The following is a 20,725-nucleotide window of genomic DNA, read 5'->3' on the forward strand; positions in this document are numbered from 1 at the left end:
TCTGCGATCACGACTGGCAGGATCACAACAACAACCTCCAACGATTTTTCCAAGTGGCCAAAGCTCTTAACCTTATCTATAACAGGGACAAGTGTGTGTTTGGAACCACCCGACTTGCTATCCTTGGGTATGTCATGGAGAACGAGGTCATTGGCCCTGACCCCGACCATATGTACCCCCTGTTGGAACTCCCTCTTCCCACCATCCTCAGAGCCCTCAAACGGTGCCTGGGCTTCTTTTCCTATTACGCCCAATGGGTCCCCCATTACGCAGACAAAGCCCACCCCCTGGTCAAGTCCACCACATTTCCCCTCTCTGCCGAGGCCCACGCGGCCTTCAGCTGCATTAAAGGGGACATTGCCAAAGCAACGATGCATGCGGTGGACGAGACCATTCCCTTCCAAGTAGAGAGTGATGCCTCCGACTTCGCGCTGGCTGCTACCCTCAATCAGGCAGGAAGGCCGATAGCATTCTTCTCTCGTACCCTTCAAGGCCCTGAAATTCGGCACTCCACGGTGGAGAAAGAAGCCCAGGCCATAGTGGAAGCTATTAGGCACTGGAGGCACTATCTCGCCGGCAAAAGGTTCACCTTGCTGACCGACCAGCGCTCAGTTGCATCAATGTTCAGCAACCAACAGCGGGGCAAAATCAAAAATGATAAAATTTTGCGGTGGAGAATAGAACTCTCCACCTACAACTATGATATCCTGTACCAGCTTGGAAGGCTCAATGAGCCCCCGATGCCCTATCCCGGGGAACATATGCCAGCGTGCAGCTCAACCGGCTATACGCCCTCCATGCAGATCTTTGCCACCCGGGGGTCACCCGGCTTTACCATTTCGTGAAAGCCGGGAACCTGCCGTACTCCCTTGAGGACATCAGGACGATGACCAGGGACTGCCAAGTCTGCGCTGAGTGCAAACCGCACTTCTACCATCCTGAAAAGGCACAACTTATCAAGGCCACCCGCCCCTTTGAGCGACTGAGTGTCGACTTTGAGGGCCCCCTTCCCTCCACCAACTGCAAAGTGTACTTTCTTAACATAATCGACGAGTATTAGCGGTTCCCCTTTGCCATCCCCTGCCCCGATATCACAGCCACGTCCGTCATAAAAACCCTGCGCCAGCTCTTCACTCTGTTCAGATATCCCTGCTATATCCACAGTGATAGAGGGTCCTTGTTTATGAGTGATGAGCTGCGCCAATACCTGCTGGCTAGGGGTATTGCTACTAGTAGGACCACGAACTAAAATCCTTGGGGGAATGGACAGATGGAGAGAGAGAATGCCACGGTGTGGAAGGCCACACTCTTAGCCCTTAGGTCAAAGGGATTGCCGGTCTCTCGCTGGCAGGAGGTCCTCCCCGAGGCACTCCACTCCATCCGCTCCCTGTTATGCACGTCCACCAATGCCACCCCTCATGAGCGACTCTTTTCTTTTCCCAGGAAGTCTGCCACTGGGACCACCCTACCGGCTTGGCTGACATCGCCAGGGCCAGTGCTGCTCCGGAAACATGCGAGGAGCAATAAATACTCCCCGATGGTCGAGAGAGTTCACCTACTACATGCGAACCCCCAGTATGCCTACGTGGTCTTACCTGATGGGAGGGAGGACACGGTCTCCGTCGGTGACCTGGCGCCCACAGAAGCACCAGGCCCCTACCCCGAACACTCCACAGTGACTATGAAACCCGTACCCACTGATGTATATACCCACGAGACACCGCGCACACCAAGCCCTACACAGACTCCTCACGACACTCCCATGCCGGGTGCCACGCACACGCATGAGGGATTACTGACGCCTAACGGGCTGGCACCTCAAGTCAGGCCGGAGTCAGCACAACCACCGGCATTGGTGCAATCACCACCGGTGCTACGTAGATCGCAGTGACAGACTCGACCGCCTGATAGACTTGACCTGTAAATATACTTGTAAGAAACTTCGTCTCGTGGGGACTCTCTTTTAAAACAAAGGGGGGGTGAATGTGGTAAACTATGTATACCTGTCTGGACATGCCCCTCTGCTGACTGCTCCTGTGGCCCCTCCCACTGTATAAAGGCAATTGGGGCACTGCTCCTCCCTCAGTCTCCGAGGTGTCGTGGTCCCTTTTGCTGCTAATAAAAGCCTATCGTTCACTTCCTGTCTCCAAGAGTTATTGATGGTGCATCAACTACAGCCAGCCAGTCTGAGACAGTCTGTGAGGTATCTGTCAGTAAGACAGCTCCTGTACTTAGATGTAATCATTTTCATCTGTGAAAATGCAATTTCACACAGATAACTTGACCCGAAGTAGGCACTGACTTTTAGTGCACATGTGGTGAGATGAGGAAACTTCTCCCTGCTGACAAGCCCCCAAAAGTCACCATCCCTTGATCTTGCTTTAAGCTCGATGTTATTTTGCAAATCAATTATTTCCATTTCAATATCACTTGGCACACCAAATACTTGCTGGAATTTGGCTGCTATCTGTTCTATATTGATCGGCAGAAATGGGTTTGAAATAAATGCAGCAATATCTTTCATGACGTTTAACTCCCCAAAACACCGATCGAACTCTATTGCCAGTTTGTCTAGGTAAGCACAGTACTGCTCAGGGTGAAAAACATTTTTTCCTTGATAGCCTGTAACATTTTCTCCAAGTTAGGAAAGTGTGTCAGCCTCCCGTTCTTTAAATTTGAAATTCAAACACCAAGCTTGTCCTTAAACGCATTTACTGCGCTTATCATGTGGGGCAGGTGTTGGTCGTTTCCCATGTGCTCGTTGTTAAGTGCATTTAATTTAGCTGTTAGGTCTGTCAGAAGCCCTAAATCCAGTAGCCACGCATCATCTGACAGTTCCTCGTGCTCCTCGTTTCTTGTCGACAGAAAAGTCTTTATCTCAGGCAGCAAGTCAACAAATTGTTGCAGCACTTTGCCGTGACTCAACCACCAAACATCAGCACGAAGAATTATGTCTCTGTAAATGGCATCGAGCTCATCCAATAACAACTTGAATAAGCGGTGCTGAAGCGCTTTTGCTCAAATCAAGTTTATCAGTTTGACCACCAGTGTCATTACATGAGAAAAGTCCACGACCTTCCCAGCCAAGGCCTGCTGATGAATCACACAGTGATAATCCAGGAAGTTGGGAAAATCAGGGTCATTACGGCACAGTGCTATAAAACTAACGCGCACACCGCACATTGCTGGGGCCCCATCAGTAGTACTTGCCACCAGTTTATGAATGGGGATGTCATGTTCACGGACATATTCTTTAAACTCATTGTAAATATCGTCACCTCTTGTTCTGTCCTTTAAGTGCAAAAGAGTGAGGAAGTCCTCCTTTGTTGTAAAATCCTGGAAAGCCATTCTGACAAATACAACAAGCTGAGCTGTTTGCATTACATCCAGGGATTCATCGAACTGTAGTGAAAAATATTCACAGAGTGACAAGTCCTTTAACACTTGTTGATCCACGTCCTCTGACAGTGACTCTACCCTCCTTGTCACTGTTGCAGGGCCAAGCGATATATTACGTATTGTGGTTTTGATGTCATTTTTGTTTTTAAAGCCATTAAAAACAGTCTCTGTGGTAATGGACCTTGCTTCCTTGAATAAATCACCACCTGTAAAAGGCTTCTTGTGTTTATCCAAAAGGTGACTTACACAAAATGATGCTTCAATAGCAGCCATATTTTGAGCAGCATGTTTTGTGAAAAACTATTGCTGGGCCTTCAACCCCGACTTCAGCTCCTCAACTTTCCTGGCGTGGATTGCACTCTTTGGGGGGGTAGTTGTCTTTAAATTTCTGGTGGTTGGTGTTGTGGTGCCACTCCAGATTCCCTCTTTTAGTCAGAGCTTGTGTTTGGTGGCACAACATACATACATACTTGTCTTTCACCAAGGTAAATAGAAATTCTTCTTCCCATTCTGGATGGAATTTGTACATTTTCTCCTTCTCTTGTGGAGCCTCCGCCATACTAGCTAGCTACCTTGCAGGATATCACCAGCGAGTGCCGTATATTGATGTTTGCGATAGTCTGTACTCTTATCTAATCTAATTGGTCACTTTGATGCAGCACAGGCTACACTGAAAAAAATACAACTGTCACATGATGTCAGCACACATGTGACGCACGATGCTGGACAGTGGAAAAAGAGAAACACAATAACCAGGGAAAGCAACTAAGTGTGGGTTAAAAATGACTCACATATGTGCTCTAGGGGTAAAATTTGCATTTGCATCAAAAGGTATATCAGGCATAATGGATTTGTAGTAACTTCTACTTTGAAAAAGGACCGCTTGACAACTTCATGCCCAAAGGAACAACTTTATCTGGGACGGCAAAATCAATATTTAACATACAGAGGTTTTCACTGAACCGCGGTGCATGGCAGAGGGGCTATACACGCATGCGCACCGGGCAGAAAGAACAGAAGTAAAACCCCGCAATCCCGGAAACAATCTCCATTTACAAACAGCTTTCCGTAGCGGGGGTATTCCTATATTACCATTATCCTAATTAGTAATACTTATTTTTATAATGCTCACATTACAACAGTATTTGTGTATTTATTTTTCATTTTTTTTGGGATCTACTGGGAAAGTCTCAAAGATTGATTGGTCAATTGCAATCAACTGGTCGGTGACCACTATTGTAAAGGGAAATCTTGCCTGACAAATCTGTTAGAGTTCTTGAGGAAGTAACAAACAGGGTGGACAAAGGAGAGGCGATGGATGTTATTTACTCAGATTTTCAGAAGGCATTTGATAAAGTGCTTCACATGAGGCTGGATAACCTCATCCTTAATAATAGACCCCAACACTTTCCCAGCCACTGAGGTTAGGCTAATTGGCCTATAATTTTCTCTCTTTTGTCTTCCTCCCTTCTTAAAGAGCAAAGTGATATTTGCAATTTTCCCATGCCAGAGTCAAGTGATTCTTGAAAGATCATGACCAATGCATCCGTTATCTCTTCAGCAACCTCTCTCAGGACTCTGGGATGTAGTCCATCTGGTCCAGGTGACTTAGCCACCTTAAGACCTTTCAATTTGCCTAGCACTTTTTCCCTTGTAATAGCATTGGTACTCACTCCGGCTTCCTGACACTCACAGAGCTCTGGCATACAACTAGTGTCATAATACAGATACCCACATGACACCACTATCACAACTCTCCAGCAAGAATGTCCCTTTGACCACCACCCTCTGTCTTCTATGATCAAGCCAGTTCTGAATCCACACGTACAAACAAGCTGGATGAACTCAGCAGGGCGGGCAGCATCCGTTGAAATGAGCAGTCAACGTTTTGGGCCGAAACCCTACGTCAAGACTAAAGAAGGAGGGAGCAGGGGCCCTATAAAGGTGGGGGGAGGGTGGAATGTGCCAGGTGAAAAACCAATCAGAGGAAAGATCAAGGGGTGGGGAAGGGGAAGCAGGGAGGGGATAGGCAGGAAAGGTGAAGAAGGAATCTAAGGGGAAAGCACTATGGGTAGTAGAAGAAGGCGGAATCATAAGCGAGGTGATAGGCAGCTAAAAGAGGAGGCAGAGTGAAAGTGGGATGGGGGAAGGGAGAGGGAGGGAATTACCAGAAGTTGGAGAATTCGATGTTCATACCAAGGGGCTGGAGACTACCCAGACAGTATATGAGGTGTTGCTCCTCCAACTGGAGTTTGGCCTCATCGTGGCAGTAGAGGAGGCCATGTATGGATATATCCGAATGCGAATGTGAAGCAGAGTTGAACTGAGTGGCAACCGGGAGGTCCTGTCTGTTGTGGCGGATGGAACGGACGTGCTCAACGAAGTGGTCCCCCAATCTGCGTCGGCTCTTGCCAATGTAGAGGAGGCCACGCCGGGAGCACTGGATGCAATAGATTACCCCAACAGACTCACAAGTGAAGTGTTGCCTCACCTGGAAGGACTGTTTGGGGCCCTGAATAATGGTAAGAGAGGAGGTGTAGGGACAGGTATAGCACTTATGCTTGCAGGGATAAGTACCAGGTGGGAGATCTGTGGGGAGGGACGTGTGGACCAAATGTATCCAAATGGCCAATTCACCATAAATCCCATGCATCTTGATTTTCTAGATGAGCTTCCCATCAGGGACCTTGTAAAACACATTACTAAAATCCATATAAACAACATCCACAGCTCTTTGTCACCTCGTCAATACACTAAATCAAGTTAGTAAAACATGATTTGCCCCACCCAAAATGATGCTGGCTCTTCCTAATTAGACCATAGTTTTCCAAATGTTCATAAATCCCATCACTAAGAATTCTCTCCAATAACTTCCCTGCCATTGAAATGAGATCCATTATAGTTTCCAGGATAATGGATCTTGAATAATGGAACGTCAGCCATTCCTCTAGGACCTTGCCTTTGGTTAGAGAGGACACAAAAATATTGGTCAAGACCGCAGCAATCTCATCTCTTGTCTCTCTCAATAAGCTGATGTATGTTCCATAAGGCCCTGGAGATTCATCCATCTTAATGCTCCTCAAGAGACCCAACACTATGTCCTTCTTTACCTCGAAATACCCTAGCACAGGCATGGGCAAACTACGGCCCGGGGGTTAAGCTTTTTAATCCGGCCCGCAGAACTTGATGAAATTATATTAATAAACCTTGTTAATGTTTTTTTCCCGCAATTCTGGCGTTTTCCCAATAGATGACGCACTCTATATACATTGACCTTTGTTGAGGTGCAGCGTATTATTCCACATTTGCGCTTTACTCTTTGACCTCTCACCCCTTCTGTAAAGATGAGTGGAGCTAAGAAAAGAAAAGTGGATAGAGAATGTCGGGTGTTTAATAAGGAGTGGACAACTAAATATCTTTTTACCGAACACCGATCAACTGCTGTATGCCTGATATGCCAAGAGACAGTGGCGGTTTTTAAAGAATATAATATCAGCCGTCACTTTGCCACAAAACATGCCAACTATGCTAGCAACCAGTCAACGAAAGAACGGGAAGCTAATGCTCAGAGGTTGGCAGCTAATTTACAGGCTCAACAAAAAATTTTTCACCGTCAAACTGCCATTCATGAGTCAAGTACCAAGGCGAGTTTTATGCTGTCATTCAAATTAGCAAAGGCCAGCAAGCCTCTGTCTGAAGGCGAGTTTTTAAAAGAATGTATGGTGGAGACAGCAGGTGTATTGTGTCCGGAGAGCAAAGACAAATTTGAAAAAATCAGTTTATCACGCAGGACAGTGACTCGCCGTGTGGAACTGATAGATGAAGATATAACCAGTGACTTATATAAAAAGGCAGAGTCATTCACGTTATATTCATTAGCACTGGATGAAAGCAACGATGTAAAAGACACTGCTCAGCTCCTCATTTTTATCCGAGGAATTAACAATACTTTTGAAATAACGGAGGAGTTTTTGACAATGGAGTCTCTGAAAGGAAAAACACGGGGAGAGGACTTGTATGACCGGGTGTCTGCTGTCATCGAAAATATGAAGCTCCCTTGGAGTAAACTTATCAACGTCACCACAGATGGATCTCCTAATTTGACAGGGAAAAATGTCGGCCTGCTGAGGAGAATACAGAATAAAGTGAAAGATGAAAATCCTGACCAGGATGTTATTTTCCTTCACTGCATCATCCACCAGGAATCTCTATGTAAATTGGTATTACAGCTGAATTATGTTGTGAATCCTGTCGTAAAACTTGTCAACTTTATACATGCAAGGGGACTTCAGCACCGTCAGTTCATCACGTTCCTGGAGGAAACTGATGTGGATCACCAGGACCTACTTTATCACTCCCGTGTCTGCTGGTTAAGTTTGGGCAAAGTGTTTCAACGAATATGGGAGCTCAAAGAGGAGATCGGTGCATTTTTGGAGTTACTGAGGAAGGCCGGTGAATTTCCTGAGCTGAGCAACAAGAGCTGGCTTTGTGACTTTGCGTTTGCTGTGGATATATTTTCACACATGAATGAACTGAACGTGAAGCTACAGGAGAAGGATCAGTTTGTGCATGACATGTACACAAACGTGAAAGCCTTTAAATCCAAGCTGGCTTTTTTCTCCAGGCAAATTTTGAATAAGTTATTCACTCATTTTCCCACACTAGCCACGCTGGAAGAGGCCGGCGCAAATGTGAAAAAATACAGCGAGTCACTGGTTGCGCTGCACAGAGAATTCTGCCGTCGCTTTTCTGATTTTGAAAAAATTGACAAGTCACTTCAGTTGGTGGCCTGTCCCCTGTCACAAGATCCTGAAACAGCACCAGAGGAGCTACAGCTGGAACTGATCGACCTTCAGTCTGACCCCATCTTAAAAGAGAAGTTCAACTCTCTTAAACTGAATGACTTTTATGCTTCACTTGGTAAAGAGGTGTTTCCAAACCTCCGGAGGACGGCACAGAAGATGCTGGCGTTGTTCGGCTCGACCTATTTGTGTGAACAGGCATTCAGCGTCATGAACATCAACAAAACCAGCCACAGATCCAAGTTAACTGACCAACACCTCAGATCCATCCTGAGAATCGCCACAACAAAACTAAATCCAGACTTTGATGCGCTGGCTAAAAAGGGAGCCCAACAACACTGTTCCCACTGAAATTAAAAATAAGTTTCTTCGTTGTGTTATGTAAAAAATGCATTTGAAAATATTTTTTCAATAAGCCTTACATGTTACATGTCATTTCTGTTAAGTGATGGACATGAGTAGTGTGCAGGTGCACGTACGTTCTCAAAATAAAAAATGCGCTCCAGATCAAATAACACGCTCCGCATACTGGCGCGCTGTCACTGTTCTGTCCTTGTGCTGGTCGTTGTTGAGTTTTGGCACAGGGGACAATTGAATAAGAAGGAGCAGGACAAGTAGACCTGCATCTCCTACCGTTTTTGAAATAAAGACAGTCAGGAGGAGAGTGATGATGATAATATCTTGAAGGATAACAGAATTTTCAATGCTTTAAAATAATAACTGTTACTATTAAAAAAAAGCTGTATTTTATTCATTTAATTTTCAGTGTTTTAAAAGTCATTTCAATAAATAGCTAAATACCATGGGACTTCAAAGACAGATATTTTGTTGTAATGCATTTGTTCATTTTCAATTGAAATTAAAGCACATGTAAAACTACATATCCCATGATATTTTATTTTCTCTTATGAGGTGTATTACCAAAACACTCCATCCATCTGCTCCTGGTCCGGCCCCCCTGTCAAATTTTAGAACCCTTTGTGGCCCACAAGTCAAAAAGTTTGCCCACCCCTGCCCTAGCATGTTAATACTCTTGGCACTGATCTCCCTGTCCACCATGTCCTTTTCCTGCTTAAATACTGATGTAAAATACTCATTAAGGACCTCACCCACATTTTCTGCATCCGTAAATGTTCCTGCCTTTACTCTTGAGTGGTCTCTCTAGTTACTCTCTCCCTAATTATCCTCCTTCTCTGGATGTATGTGTAGAGTGGCTTGGGATTCTCTTTAATCCTACTTGCCAAGGGCTTTTTATGGCCCCTCCTGGTTTTCCTATTTCCCCTTAAGGGCTCTGTTTCATTCTAGCTTCCCAAGCTTTGCATACTTCCCCTTTTCCTACTTGACTAAATTAATCACCTCTCTTGACATCCAAGGTTCTCTTAGCATGGCATCATTGTCCTTCCTTTTTACTGGAACATATCTGTCCTGTATTCTGTGCAAATGATATTTAAAACCCTGCACATGTCAGATTTAGACTTGTCCAAAAGCTGCTGTTCCCAATTAACTCTCCCTAGTTCTTGCCTAATGCTCCCGTAATTTGCTCTGTTCCAATTTAATACTCTCCTCCAAAATCCATACTTATCCTTATCCATAGCTATCTTAAATCTTAAGTAGTTGCGGCCACTGTTCCGTAACTGCTAACCCACTGAGAGGTCTGTCTCCTGGCCAGGCTCATTAACCAACATCAAGTCCAGTAAAGTTCCCCCTCTTTTTGGCTATCTACATGTTAATTTTAGAGAACTCCTGGATGCACCTAACATATACTGCTTCATCTAAACTTCTTGCTCTAAAATGGTCCCTGTTTATATTAGGGAAGTTGAAGTTCCCCATGACACCAACTCTATTGTTTTTATACCTTCCCTGAATATGCCTGCAGATCTGTACCTCAATGTTCTGTGACCATTGGGGAGGGGGTTCCTTCCTATTTTGAGTTCTACCCATAGAGACTCAGTGGATGGGCTCTCTATTATGTCCCCTCTGAGAGCAGGTGTGATATTGTCCCTGATTAAAAATGCAACACCACCACCCCCCCCCCCCACACACACACACACACACTTTTACCTCCCTCTCTATTTTCTCTAAAATATTGAAACCCTGTGATATTAAACACCCATTCCTGTCACTTTCTCAACACAGTCTCTGTAATGGCCACAATGTCATAGTTCTTATGTCGATGATCTATGCTGTAAGTTCATCACCTTTACCCATAATACTCATTGCATTAAAATACACACACTTCAAAATACCCATCCCATCGCATCTATTACATTGCTCCTGCCTGTTTCGACTGGCCCTGACATCCACCTTCCTCTCCAACCTTCCATTTTCTGATCTGGGGCTCTTGTTCCTATCTCCCTGCCAAACTATTTAAACCTTCCTAAGTAGCACTAGCAAAACTCCTGCCCATGACATTGGTTCGTCTCCAGTTTAGGTGCATCTTGCCCTCTTGTACAGGTCACCTCTGCCCCAGAACAGGTTCCAAGAATTTGAAATCCTGCCCTGCTGTACTAGTTTCTCAGCCAATCATTCATCTGTATTATCATTCTATTCCTGCCCTGACCAGCACATAGTACTGGAAGTCCAGTGATTACTACCTTGGAGGTCCTCCTCTTCAACCCCTTTCTTAATTCCCTATACTCACTGTGCATGACCTCTCCCCCCCTTTCAAATTGTGAAATTGGTGCCAATGTGCACCATGACCTCTGGCTGCTCACCTTCCCTCTTGAGAATCTTCTGCAGCTGCTCTGAGGCATCCTGGACCTTAGATCCTGGAAGGCACCACACTATCTTGGTGCCTCTTTCACAGCCAAAGAATCTTCTGCTTATGCCCTTAACTATTGAGTCACCAATCATCATTGCTCTGCCTGATTTTACCCTTCCTTGCTGCACCGCAGAACTGGACATGGTGCTACTGACAGTTTATTCCATCCAGCAGAATACAAAGGAAAATACTTGAGTGGAATGGCCACACAGGATCCCTGCGCTGACTACTTACTCCCCTTACTTCTCCAGGGGGTCACCCATCTACTCTCAGAAGCCCTCACTCTCAGTGTGACCAGTAAATGTCTCATCTATGAGGTTTTCTGCCTCCTGGATGGTCCTGAGTATATTCAACTCCAGTTCCTTGACCTTATAGGACAGGTACTGAAGTTGGGTGCACTTCCCGTAGATGTTGTCATCAGGAAGACTGTTAATTACTCTGAAATCCCATATCTTACAGGAGGAGCATTCCACTGCCTTAACTAGCATCTTACCTGCACTGAATTAAAGGCTAAGGATTTACAGAGAACAAAAAAAATGCTTTCCTGTTCTTACCTGTGGTTTCTCTCTGAAACCTTTGAGCTTCGCACTCACCTAGGTAATTTACTCAGGATCTTCTCATTGAGCTTGTCATACTTTTGGCTCTAACTTCTCAAGCCCAAGTTCTCTAATCAAATAAATGGTTCCTAATGACTCAGCACTCATAAACTCCACCTGTTCTTGCCTTAGCCTGTTGAGACAAAGCCGCCCACTCCAACAATGGACATTCTCACATTGGCCATTTCCTTAAACCTAACTGACTTTTATTGGCCCTTCCTTGCTAAGTCATTAAAACCCAAGCAGTCCCCTGCCCCACAGAAAGTCCCAATAGGTCCTGTTCACTTTTTAAAACTGTGTGTAAAGTCTCCAACTCTCTCTACGATCTCTTTCTCCAGAGAAAGATGTGAAATGACAATTGTTCTAAAAGTCCTTCTGGTTCACCAATATCCTAACTGATCTGGCCTAGAAGTGCTATTAGAGCCACAAATGTTATTGCATCTTAATTGTCTTCTTCATCAGGGATACTAGGGAATATCTGCAATCTTTGAATGAATTAAACCAAATACAGTTGTGTATTGTTCATTATACTTTGTGATATAAATGGCTTTTTTCAAGACTGAATGCTAGCATTGATAGACTAGAAATACTTTGTGGGTACAAAGACTATGGGTTGTAACCTAGTGACTAAGCCTAATAGTTTGGAAGGTGGAGATGCTGTCTGCGGTGGATTTAAAGAAGTTATCCAGTGCCTGTACTTGGAATGCTTAATGATGACTCATTGTATTATTAATTGTCATTTAAATACATGCTTTTATTTAAATTATTTCCTTCTCATAACCATTTCAAATATTTATTAAAAAGCGTTTTCAGATCCTTTAATATCTATTTATTTTGATTTTATGAACATTTCACTTCTTTACTCATTATCATGCATTTGTCTATTTATGGGGTTTTCACATTGACTATGGGAATTCACCCATTCAGAGAGACTCCACTTACCATCAGAGGACATTCTGGTAACACTTTTTACTTGTGTAGAGTGACTCTTCCCAAATGAAATGGGCACAAAAATGTTTGCAAATAAATTAGGGACCAACACCTACCCATTATTAGTTTGGCTTGCATTGGCAAAAGCCAGCTGAAATCATGAAAAATCAGGTCTATGACTGGCCTAATAATCCTTGAAAGCACCACTGTAGATAACCAGCTATAATATAGGGGTTTAAAATTTTTACCTGAATATAGAGCCTGAAAAAGCACATACGGATAGGTTGTAGAAATGAGCTAGAATGAACAGCTCCAATTTCTCTCTCCAGCCTTACTCTGGGAATGGTCCTGAATAAACTAGGAAACTTTATTGACCTTCATGAAACTCTCAGAAGGAGACAGCTAAAATGCTTGGAGTAACTGGTTTAGTTCACAATCCTACCCTTATGACAGCAGAACAGTGAAATACAAAAGTAAGCACAAAGTACCACATTATGGAAAGCCCACTGGAAATTTACAGAGAAAATTGATGGACATCTTGTCAATTATATTAAAATGAATCTAGGGAATGAAACTCCTTCAAGTCCTTTTTTTTCAAAAAAATTCAAACCATTTTTCTCTCTCGCCCTTCTCTCTTCTTCCATTCCCAACTTTGGTTCTCCTCTTACCTCTTCTGTTCTCCTCACCTGCCTATCATCCCCTTCTGGTGTCCATCTTCCTTCCCTTTCTCCCAATGGTTTACTCTCTTCTCCTATCAGATTCCTTCTGCTTTAGCCCTTACCTTTTCGACCTATCACCTCACAGTTTATCACTTCATCCCTCTTCCCCCACCCACCTGGCTTCACCTTTTAGCTTGTATTCCTTCCTCTCCCCTTACCTTTTTAACCTGACTTATTCCCCTTCCTTTCCAGTCCTGATGAACCGCTTCAGCCTGAAACATTGACTATATCTTTCCATGGATTCTGCCTGATCGGCTGAATTTCTCCAGCATTTTGTATGTGTTACTCTGGATTTCCAGCATCTACAGAATCTCTTCAGTTAAAAATCATGACAATATCTCAACATTGTTTTGCTTTCCTGGTTTGTTTCAAAAAGAAATTACAAGACGTTCCTTCCAAAACAGATTTAGTGGCTGAAGGTAAAATGATTTAAAGTTGGGTAAAGAATATACTGACAGGAAATGGAATATCCTGGCAAAACTTTGCAATATTGATATAGATAAGTATGCCTAATTTCTGACAATGTTTGCACAATTAGTGTATGATTTTCCAAGGGGAAACTGAAGGTGTTCCATTGCTTGCGCTTGAATTTCTAATGTACACTTCTGTCAAGCATTGCTTCACACTGATACCATAAAAACTGTATGTTGCTCTTAACTTGAATGCCCCCAGTAAACTTTATTTGTGCATACACAAATGATCCTACAGTATGTATGGATTAAAAACAACTCACCAGAAGTCTTTCTCCAGAAACTCCTCTATTGTTTAAAACAACACACCTGAAAGAAATTGAAAACAATTTAAAGAATTTTCCCCTTTTATGACTGAGGGCCTTTTAAAACTATTACACAAAAGATAAATAATGTGATTAAGAAGGCTTGATAAATACTTGCTGAGGTGAAACATGTGGGTGGGGAAATCATGCTGGTTGAAAATCCCGTCCAATCACTAAATTCAGGACAGAAAGAATCTAGCTAATATTCTCTCTATTCCTACTTTCCATGTCTTTATCAGATGATTGTGCATTAAGCAAATTCAATTGCATATCCAATGTTGTTAAAATGTAGTGCAGATTTCTTTCTCCTCTGCCCTTTAAGGCATTGAATTCTGGACCCATACCATTTTTATATTAAAATAGATTCTATTTAGCTTTCTTATAAATTTGCAACTCGTTGACTTAAATTTAATGCCACTGTGAATAGACGTTTCCTATACTTCATCTAGAGCTCTTCATTTAAATCTTCCCTCACCCTACCATATTCCAAAGCCCAATTTATCTAATCATTTCTACAGATTTTTTTTGCTTTTTCAAATAAATGAATTTGGTTTTTAATTATATTCAAAATGATCTCTGGTTTCAAGTAAATTTCTCTTGAGCATTGTAAGAGAGCTAGAACTCAACAATAATTTGGTTTATCACTGTACTTACAGTTGTTAAGTGAATAGTGAGAACTATTTTGGAAATTTTTATGGAGTTAAGATACAATGCATCGATGGAAAACTAATGTTGTTACGAGCATTTCAAACAGCGTTGCCTTTTGTTCACTTCCAGTGCTGAAATTTTCATAGTAAGATATATTGGCCGAGAATATGTAAAGCACCTGAAAACAGATGTCGTGGCTTTTCATTGTATCACATTCATGACACTGATTAAATGTCCTACAACCGTGGAATTTTAACAAAGAAAGAGATTGACAATTGCTAGTTATTTTCTTGAAATCTTAAGTTAGTGAAAATTCATAAGTAAACTTCACAATGCCAATTGAAATCACTGCAAGCAGAATCAGGAAAATGTATATAAATGAGGTGCAGTTCTTTCAACCCCTTTGGTCTGCTCCACCATTCAACATGATATTGGCTTATCATTCTATATTCAGTATCCTATCTCTAATTTCTCCCATATCACTTTACATTTGTCCACGTATTCAAGTTCCTAGTAGGAAATATCACCAATAGCCTGTCTAGATAACAATATCGACATCACGGCCAAGGAAGCTCAACAACACCTCCACTTCCTCAGTAGTTTAAAGAAATCTGGCTTGTCCTCTTTGACTGCCACCAAGTTTTGTTGATGCACCATCCTATCTGGAAACATCACAGCTTGGTATTTCTATTGCTCTGCCAATGATCACAAGAAACTGCAGAGCATTGTGAACAGAGCTGAGGACATCACAGAAACCAGCCTCCTCTCCATGGATACTGTTTACACTTCTCACTGTCTTAGTCAGGGAGCCAGTATAATCGGAAATACCACCTATTGATGCACCATCAATAACTCTCTGAGACGTGAGGCGAGATATCGGCTTTTGTTGGCTGGAAGAAAGAACAAGCAGCAATTGACCACCACACTGCAACCTGGAGACTGAGACCAGGGTGGAGTCCCCAATCGCCTTCATACCGGGGTCCGTGGGAGGAGTCGTGGTCAGTGGGAGGAGTCACAGGAGCAGTCAGCAGGGGGGGCCATGTCCAGACAGGTATATGTAGTTCACCACACCTACCCAAATACTCTCTCCTCTCCCTGTCCATTCAGGCAGAAGATATAAAAGCCTGAAAGAACATTCCATCAGCCTGAAAGACAGCTTCTACCCTGGTGTTATAATATGATTGAATCCATAGTATGATGAAATGGACCCTTGACATCACAATCTACCTCTACGAGACATTGTATCTTGCTCTCTCCCTACACTGCTCTTTCTCTGTACTGGTCCAAAGGTAGATAAGTCAGCTGGACCATTTGGACTACATATCAGGGTTTTGAAAGAAATGGCTGAAGAGAATGAGAAAGCATTGTGTAAGGTTTTGTAACTCCAAAACACAAAGCTAATTGATAGAGAAACAAGGAACCAATATGTGTGTGCTTAGTTTCTTTTTTTTACATTCTGTGAGGTGCTCGCTTATGACGTGGCGGCATGATGACATACTTTTATTCACATACTTTTACATATAACCCGTAATGAATTATTTAAACAACAAAAATGCTTAATCAAACAATATATCTATCACATTACACAAATATTACTGAAATACTGAATACACACCCCTCCCTGCTTAGCTATAAACTCAATATAGAATGCATCTCAACTCAAATATGTAACATATTGCTCTCTAGTCATTTTTTATATACATATACTGTATATACACACAGACATACACACACACACACACACATATATAAATACACACACGTACATATATATACATACACACACACAATACTATATAATACACTTCCTATATAGACATCCACAGCATAGTAAATTTTAAGTTTCCCCCTTCAGGCCTAAAGGTTTAATCACAATGGAGTATTTCTTACTTTTGTGGGGTAATGTCTTCCCCGACAAGGGGGAAATCGCTCTGCTTGGCAGGATAGAGTTGTGGTTTTGAAATAATCTCAGGTTCTGGGGCATCCTCTGTCCTTGGTGGTCGTACAAGTTGTCTCTGGGACTACAGAAAGTGGTTCTGATAGCTACAGACACTTTCCTTCTCTAACAATTGACTGCTCTACTCAAATCTTCAATGCTTTACCTCCAGATGACATCAGAAGCAATCTCCACTGTGTGGTAGTGATAATGTGTCCAGTTCTGTTCTTAATCTTTCTAAGTACCCACTTTCGATCAGCTCTGTAGTCCCTTGCCAGGACTTCTTGTCCAGAAGTGAAACATCTAACTCCTTGTTTGAGGGGCTCTTAGTTTTTCCTCAGCTATTTGTCCTACATACTCCTTCTGAAAGTGGGTCCAAGTGTGAAAACAAGGGATGACCCTTGCAAGCAAGAACAGCGTAGCTGGTGAACTGTTGGCTGTGGAGTGTACTGCACTGTGTAGCAATGGTGAAATGGGAGTAATGAGGGAAATGGGATTTCTACTGCATCCCAGCTATTTTGAGTTTCCTTGTAGACCTGAGGAACCTTCCTGGTTTCCCTTAGGATCATTTTTGCTGTATAGGGAGACTTATGATTTGCAGTAGGGAGAATATGGCAAGAGGAGTGCCCTGTTTGGTAAATTTTCCAGGTATTTCCTTTACCAAGGGTAAATAGGATGATCCATCAGCACTTCCATGATTTGTTGTCCTCTTGAATTCGATCTTGTAATTGTGTCCTTGTGAGATATGTGGGTTATGACCAAAGGAAAAATGGCTGGAGTCACTTAGCACTTTAGTACAAGGGTATTTATTACATTCGTCAAAAATCAAACTTACAAAATTAGTGAAAATAGTGAAAAGAAAACTGCCAATATTTACAAAATATCTACAAGTAAGCACAATAATAGCTCTGTACGTATTCTTGTCTAGTGTGGACTCCCCACAGCCCCCCTCTCTCTCCCTTACTGAGAGCAATTAACTCCTTGTTATTACACTGGACATAACATCTTTAGTTACCAATGAAGTCTACTCCAGAGCAATGGTGAACCACTGGGAATGTGACCCAGTGGAGCTGTTGAGGCAGAAGAGGAACTCTTGAGGCGAATGAAGGAGGAGAACAGCCCTAGAGACCAGGTTGGTCACCTGGCGGCAGCAGGATCGGGGTGGTGGGTGGAAAAACGCCAGGGCCACGGTCTTCGAGTACCGGGCAGATATATATACATTCACATATACAAGACATTGTACCACAAACAATATATATACATTCACATTACTAAAGAAATGGAATATTCTGCTGTGTATGGTGGGTAATGCCAACCCGAATACTTCAGCTCAGTTTAGGACCCATTATGAGATTATAGCAGAGAGGACATTGAAGTGTGTACGCTCACTGCAGAATAACAAGGCAATGTTTGTGTGTGTGTGAGTGCACATGTGTAAGGAGTGCACTTACCACATGCTCTCGGTCATGTTAACAACCTCCTCTCCAGTGGCAACAGTGCTCAGTAGCTGAGACAGGTAGTATGCAGTAACATTTCCTTTCCCTGCTTTATGGTGGACACGGAATTTGAAGGGTTGGAGGTCCAGGTACCACCGTGGCATAATACCACTCTGGCATTATGGTCCTTCATTGTTTGAATCCATGCCAGCACTCTGTAATCTGTGTAAGGATCAAACACCCTGCGAAGGAGCTGGTACCAGAGGCTGTCAAGGGCCCACTTAATGGCCAGAATCCCCTTTTCAATGTTGGAATACCTGGTTTCCCTTGAGAGGGGTTTTTGGCTCAGGTAAAGGACAGGTCACTCTTCTCCAGGCTCTCCTTGGGCCAGCACTGCACAATGCCTACTCCAAAAGCATCCACTTGGACAAGGACCATTTGTCAAAGTCTGGGCTCTGAAGGACAGGCGAAGGACTCATGTGAGCTTTAAGGGTTTTCGCTCTCACTTGTCCACATCACTGGGTTGCTTACAAGCTTCCCAATAAGTTTAGTCAGAGGTGCAACCAGAGTTTTGAATTGGGGAATGAACCTGTGATACCACTCTACTAGACCCAGGAAGGACTTCATCTTGGTGCGAGGTTGAAGTCTGTTGCGGATCACTTCCACTTTGTGCACCTGCGCTTGAACTTCACCATGTCCCAGCTGGTAGCCAATGTACCTGGTTTTCCTTTTTTCCCACTCACATTTTTGTAGATTGAAGGTGAGATGAATATTCTCCAAGACCCTACACAGATGGTTCATGTGCTCTGGCTGTAGACAACCATGTCATCAAGGTAGTCTGCGCTGCAGTCCTCACTGCCTCAGAGCACCCTGTCCATTAGCCACTGGAGCATTGCTGGTGCACCATGAAGACCAAATGGCATCACGGTGAACTGAAACAGATCCAGGGGTGAATGAAAAGCAGTGAGAGAGTTTGATTGGTCAACCGGGGCACCTGTCAGTAGCCTTTAGTAGTCTTGTACTTTGCTTGTCCGATCCTTTCTAAAGCAGAGCATAGGATGACCTAAAAAAAAGAAATGGCATTCAACTTCCAGAAATCAATGCATACCCTTAGGGTGCCATCCTTCTTCGGGATGATAGTGATTGGACAGCTCCACTCACTATATGAAGACTCGATGACTCCCTGCTCTCAGATCCAGCATGGTCTGAATCTCATCCTTCGGGGCCCCCACAGGTCACTCTGGCATTCTGTAGCAGTGTTGGCAAACTGAACCCTGGTCAGGTCTGATCCCGATGGAATCTGTTAGGACCTTTGCCAGCCCTGGTCTCCGCTGGAACAGCTGAGGAAAATCAGCAAACCCCCTCTGCACTCCACTGGTTGCTGGCCATTGAGATGGGAGAGATCAACCTTCCCTGGCCCCTTCCAGGCCTCCACGACCCCTTTTGAGTATTCATCATCTTTACCTTATGTAAAGATTTTTCAATTCAGTTGGGTGTATTTAAGGCAGAGCTTGATCAGTTCCTGATTGGACATGGCATCAAAGGTTACGGGGAGAAGGCCAGGGAGTGGGGCTGAGGGGGGGTGGGGAGGAATGCCCTTTGGGCATTAGAGTGTCTGTTGCTTTGCAATGATGGATGTGATGATGCCCCCTTGTGGGCAAGTCAGGTTGCAGTGAGCTGATCCGCTGGCTCACGCTCTCAGACCCCGGAGTCTGGAAGAAGAACTTGCAGCAGCTGCTCCAGACCAAAGGCCTCACCAATCTGGTCGAATCCATCGGTGGTAGAGACCCCTCAGGTGATGATACATCTCCGTGGGTGACTTCCCTGGTGGTAGAGTACTGGAACAGAAGTGTTAGCAATAGGTTTCTGCCGAGATACCAAATTTAGTCAGAAATGCCACCTTCAGGTCAGGATAGTTGTTGGACCTTTCTTCATCCATTGCAATACAGGCTTTGAGAGTTTCAGCAACAAATGGTGGCAGTAGCTGGCAGGCTCACTCCTCCTCTGGCCTTTGCCATATCCAGGACATCCTCTCAAATGTGAGGTTCCCAATGTTGTCACCTTGTTGATAAGAAGGCTCCTTGGGACTCTCTGCAGGCTTCGGATTTCCGTCCTTAAAGCATCATCTCTCTGTTGGACAGACAAAACCTCTCTGAACCGATTTTCCAGGGAGGTGCTGCCACTTAAATGCTTTTGGCCTGAGTATGGTCCTGGACTGAAGTCCTTCCTGCCCTAACGTCTCTGTTGTTTCACAAACATTTGCTTCATTTTTAGCACTGGGGTGGACTTTTCCCCAAGTTATATTTAAGGGAGAGATTGATGGGTTCTTGATGGGTAATGGGGTTAAGGTTTGGGCAGAAGCAGAAAAAGTTCACTATGTATTATCAACATTTCACATGAGGTCAAAATTAACTGCAATGTGCATGGTTTAATTCTACTGGGAATTACTGAAGCCAAGTTATCTCAGTGTTCTCAAAAATGAAGGCTTTAATACTTATTTACTCTAAAATAAGAATATTAAATCAGTATTCTGCTTTGTGTCAAAGGATCACACAGTGTAAACAAATCCATCAATGTATACAAAGTGGCATGGTTGTTTAAAACCTTTCAGTAGAAACAACCGCAGCTGTTGGCTATCTGATGATGAGACTCCAGCTCTTAAAGTAACTTATGCAGCAAATGGTAATGATAATAATGCACACACACACACACACACACACACA

At 43.5% G+C, this 20,725-nt stretch overlaps 1 protein-coding gene across 3 annotated transcripts in view; it reads right to left on the minus strand.

The window, feature by feature from the left end:
• The window catches only part of abhd3 (abhydrolase domain containing 3, phospholipase), an 87,656-nt gene that overhangs the window by 34,909 nt on the left and 32,022 nt on the right, over positions 1–20,725 (minus strand). For all 3 annotated transcript variants that reach the window (XM_073043557.1, XM_073043548.1, XM_073043538.1), the window contains exon 4: positions 13,941–13,986. In XM_073043557.1, coding sequence (XP_072899658.1) covers positions 13,941–13,986 — 46 coding nt within the window. The remainder of the gene's footprint in view (positions 1–13,940; positions 13,987–20,725) is intronic.

The sequence above is a fragment of the Hemitrygon akajei genome, chromosome 1 (genome assembly GCF_048418815.1).
Source record: "Hemitrygon akajei chromosome 1, sHemAka1.3, whole genome shotgun sequence".
NCBI lineage: Eukaryota > Metazoa > Chordata > Chondrichthyes > Myliobatiformes > Dasyatidae > Hemitrygon > Hemitrygon akajei.